Source organism: Vollenhovia emeryi, unplaced genomic scaffold (assembly GCF_000949405.1).
Source record: "Vollenhovia emeryi isolate VEMERY1.0 unplaced genomic scaffold, V.emery_V1.0 DF939583.1, whole genome shotgun sequence".
In the NCBI taxonomy this organism is placed as follows: domain Eukaryota; kingdom Metazoa; phylum Arthropoda; class Insecta; order Hymenoptera; family Formicidae; genus Vollenhovia; species Vollenhovia emeryi.
Window position 1 is genome coordinate 4,292 of NW_011966783.1, and position 4,766 is coordinate 9,057.

Genomic DNA, 4,766 nt, shown 5'->3' on the forward strand with positions numbered 1-4,766 from the left:
TTGTGAACTACATAGCATTTGCGAAACTTATTTTCTTTATAACTTTTTAACAAACAACGAGCGACGGCTAAAACCTTCTGAAGGTCACTCAGTAAGGTGACCTTGACAACATATGCCAAGGTCAAGGTCATTGGGGCTGGGTCCGTGTTTGTAAAGTTTTACCATTTAGCGAACTCAAAAACCCCTTGGACACCACTTACATTTCATTTTTATGCAAAAAAGCGGTTTTTCATATTTTTGGGCGTCTTATTAGATCCACCATTTTCTATTTATAATTTTTAATGTCATATTTAAAATCAGCAACTTCAAAAATCCTTCGGGCACCGCTTACGTTTCATTTTTATGCAAAAAAGCAGTTTTTCATATTTTTGGGCGCCATATTAGATCCGCCATTTTGTATTCATAATTTTTAATGTCATATTCAAAATCAGCAACCTCAAAAAGCCCTACATAACGTCCCACTATGATATCGCTTAGCTTAATCACGAACTTGTTAAGAAAAAAGTAGTCGATTGTCTTTACTTTAAAAAATTATATCTCCCGGAGGCGGTTCTAGGCGGTGATTTACGAAACGATTTTAGGAAGAATAGAGTCCCACCTAATATTCAAGCCAAAGATCACCTTGTTATTGTTTGTTATTCGGAAGTTCTAGTCTTTTAAATATCAGAAACTGATAAAATCATTACTTTTTCTAATTCAAGTTTAAAGTTCTCCTCTCCAGAATGGCCAAAGCTTAATTTATTCTTATTATTTTCAAGCATTAACTTATGCTAAAAAAGTATTTCAAGCAGTGATTTGTATGTCTTCAACATTGGAGGAGAAAAAAAGATCAAAGAAACAATAATCTTTCGTGATTTCAAGGTACATTTTTACACACTTTCGAACACAAAATGCGACAGAAAAAATACTTTGCGTGGAACAAATGGTCTTAAATTTTTCTCCGTGTCTCACTAAAGTTTATAGAAACTTTTCCAATTGTTAATTACGAACTTCGACTTTGATTTTTGCCACTTTTGGCCAGAAAACAGGCGAAACGTCCCATAGTGCGCCGGGCGGTCACATCTCGCCACGCGCTCGAATTGGACAGTGGGCAGGGCAAAGACGATGATTTTTTATAATTAATTACTCGTTAACTATTGCGAAAATTGCAAATGGTTCAGGAGTTTTCTGTTCATCTCGATCCGTTCTACCTTCTCACGAGCTCTGGCACAAATGTTGTGACTCACCCTGTATAATGTTGCGAAAATATAAAGATTCACACTTACACGCAGACCGCGGAACAGAAAACTATTTAATCTTAAAATAGAATTATAAAGAATGGAACAGAATGTGAAAGGACAAAAATAATTTGCATATGTAATTAAAATTAATTTGCATATGTAATTAAAATTAATATCACATATTTAGAATTAACTTTAAAGATAAATAATTGACAGTTTATCGTCCAAGGAATTAATATCATTTTATTTGTCATTTTATTCATAAATAATTAGATTTATCCTCATAACATATAAAACGATAAATAAAGGTACAATTCACAATTAGTTATTATCATGGATAATATGTAAGAATATTAGCAACAAGACCAGATTATGGTCTCCGGTCAATATCATGTTTGTTCAGCTCTTCTGCCCAAGCTGGAAACTCCCCAATGCTGTAAATAAAAGCTCCCCAAGTAGGGAATAGGATAACTTGCACTATCAAACTGTACATTGCAGGAAAACATCCGACTGCTATCAATATTCGAGTTTGTAGATGGCCTGCGACGGTTATAATTGCATTTGGTGGCGTAGCGACCGGCATTCTGAATGCGTATGAACACATGAGAGTCACTGGCATCATCAGGTATAAGGGATGTATCTTCATTGCCACACACTTTGAGAAGCAAATACAAAGATGAACAATAATCACAATTTTGGTAAGCAAATTAGATTTAAAATAAATAAAAAAATAATTGTTAAGATCATATTTTTAAAGATTACTTTATCAATTACCGAGTAGATGGCTTTTCAGCAATTGATAAAAATATACAAAAATTTTTAATTACAGATACAAAAAAATATACATATACCAAGAAAGAGTCTAACTCTGCATTTTTAAATAGTAAAAGCACAAATAATTTATCTTGTTACTATTAACTGTCAATGTTTTTTGATATGTATGATTGATATCTATGTTTTATCTTTGCATAAATTCTTACCATGTGAGCGACGACGGGCAGAATTATATTAGCCGTGCCAACGTTCGAAGTAAACTCCGTCAAAGTACTGACGAACAGAAGAACAACGGCCATCATCAGAATAGGAGGTAATTCCCTCAAAGGCACCAAAGCTAATCCTACTTTCATAGCTAGTCCTGAGACACTGCTACCTTTTGAGACAGCGAAACCGCTACCTAATAAAAATATTAGTCTCCACGGCATCTTTTTCTGAATGATCTGCCAAGTAATGAGACCCTCGGATGATCTGGTTGGTCGTCTAGACGCTGCAATTATATAAAATTTAAATTCTACGGTTTCTAAGGTTGATTCTAAGGTTCACATAAAACTAACGAGAAAGCGAATCAAGTAGCAAGCTATTTCTCGTTTTATCTCTTATAACAAGAAGTCAGTAACTTGCTACTTACTCGTGTTGCAAGTTCATACTAGGTCTGATAAACGTGGTTTAAAAGTTCTTACGGTTTTTGCTGCAGAAATGTACAAAGACTGGCTCCTTCGGGATGAAAAACATTAGTAAGCATATGAAGACTGCAGGCGTTGAATCTGCTAACATTCTACATAGTAGAGATTGTGTTAAAAATAAAATGGGAATTTATCATAAAAACATACATATTCCAAATTTTGTTTCATAGGAAAGTTACTCTTTAACATCAATTCTGGATTAATTAAACCGTTTAAAGAATACAAGTATACATAAAAATTTGCTCTAAACTTATTTAATTTTTGATCTCATTATTGATCTCATTAAACAATTGTGTTATACAAGTATAAATTTTGAGACTTACACATCCGTTAGAATTTCTGACCATCCACGAACAAATCCAGGAGCTCTAAATACCCACAGGAATATGCATCCCGTAAAAAGTATTGCAACGGCGGTTTCATGAAACGTCATAGGTCCTAGATTTTTAAGATTTTGATTTATCACCTACGAGAATTAATACATTTTCTTATCAAGAGGTAGATTAATTTATAAAGTTATCTAAAAAGAAGAAATATTACTTTTTATAGCTTTTTAAAAGAATTTAAATTAACTCTAAGGATATCCTGAAGATGTCCAATAGAGAATTTTGCTATAATAGAGATAAGGATGTACAAGGTGTCTGATAAAAATGTTGCCAATTGTAAAATAGTGGTAGGTTGGGTTAAACTGAGAAGAAAAGTCATATGCCGCTTTGCAAAATTCGCAATAGTTATCGATTAATTAATTTATAAATCTGAGCGAATGAGGACGTAGAATACGGTACTTGGAAGCTATGTAAGATAATTGATCGATGTGCGGGAGGTGGAGCAACGCGCGAGATACAACGCGGTGGGAAAAAACAGCGATCGCGGCAGAAAGCATGGGGCGGGCGGCGAGCGTGGCGGCGAGCGCGAACGACGGGACATAAACGAGTCCGGCCTACCGTATTCTACGTCCTCATTCGCTCAGATGTATAAATTAATTACTCGATAACTATTGCGAATTTTGCAAAGCAGCATAGAACTTTTCTTCTTAGTTTAACCCAATCTACCACTATTTTACAATTTTTGTACAGCTCTGAATCATACTTGATTCGCGATTGCCTCGCCTTCTGCACCAATTCTCGCCATTTCAGCATCTTTACTCTGCGGCCTCAGATATCCGAGAAACGCGATTCGCAAGTACAGCCATAATATAAAAGAGTTTGTAGCCATCTGCGGAATTGAGGCAGCCATCCAGTCGCCAAAAGTAATCGGGTCAGCAGCAGGAAAATTGTATTCATAAATGCCCTTAAAGGCGAGGTTTGTAGGCGTACCTACAATCGCTCCAGTACCTCCGAAAGACGAGGCGTATGCCGCCGCAAATAAATAAGCTTTTGTCAAATTTGTTGGCTTTATATCACTAAGAAAACGGATCTTCTTTCAACGATGTACTTCAAAATCATTATCTTATGTACTAAAATGTAATATAATATATAAAAAAGAGCTATAAATATATGTATATGTTGTATAATTTTTAATGAAATTACACAACTATACATACTTTAATTTAATAATTTAACTTCATTTCATTAATTTACTTGATTGCTAAATAATGTTTTTTAACTTCCATGTAATGTGAAAATGTACTATAATGTAAAATAAAATTGAAACAATAATATGACACTGCTAGATATAAAATAAAATTATTAAAATTTATAATAAAATTATAATGTTTTTATAATTATATGTTAAAATTTTTCAATACGCACGGTTCAGCTTCCGGATCTTCTGGATCTTTTTTTACATCAAATACTCTCCCAAGTCCTTGCTGCGTAAGAAATATCATTAAAAACTTCATGTATTATATAGTGATAACATTATATTAATATTTTAATTGACATAAATTGGAATGTAAAAGTTACACCCGGCAAAAATGGAAAATATCATTATATCTGCTTCGATCATGTAATATATATGTAATTATATTATGTCTCATGAGATTAATTTTTAAATATCATTAGCTCTTCAGAGATGTAACACTTTTGTTTAATGTTTGCGGTTATTTGTATTGAGATCTAACTAGATGTCTTAAGATCTAGTGGAC

The 4,766-nt window shown here is 33.6% G+C and overlaps 1 protein-coding gene across 1 annotated transcript in view; it reads right to left on the reverse strand.

The window, feature by feature from the left end:
- Window positions 1–1,478: 1,478 nt before the first annotated feature.
- LOC105557176 (protein I'm not dead yet-like) overlaps window positions 1,479–4,766 on the reverse strand; it is a 19,853-nt gene continuing 16,565 nt past the window's right edge. Inside the window, exons 4-9 of the mRNA XM_012004349.1 lie at window positions 4,432–4,490; window positions 3,770–4,082; window positions 3,004–3,146; window positions 2,678–2,772; window positions 2,201–2,484; window positions 1,479–1,875 (exon numbers count right to left, since the gene is read on the reverse strand). Coding sequence (XP_011859739.1) covers window positions 1,591–1,875; window positions 2,201–2,484; window positions 2,678–2,772; window positions 3,004–3,146; window positions 3,770–4,082; window positions 4,432–4,490 — 1,179 coding nt within the window. The 3' untranslated portion in view covers window positions 1,479–1,590. The remainder of the gene's footprint in view (window positions 1,876–2,200; window positions 2,485–2,677; window positions 2,773–3,003; window positions 3,147–3,769; window positions 4,083–4,431; window positions 4,491–4,766) is intronic.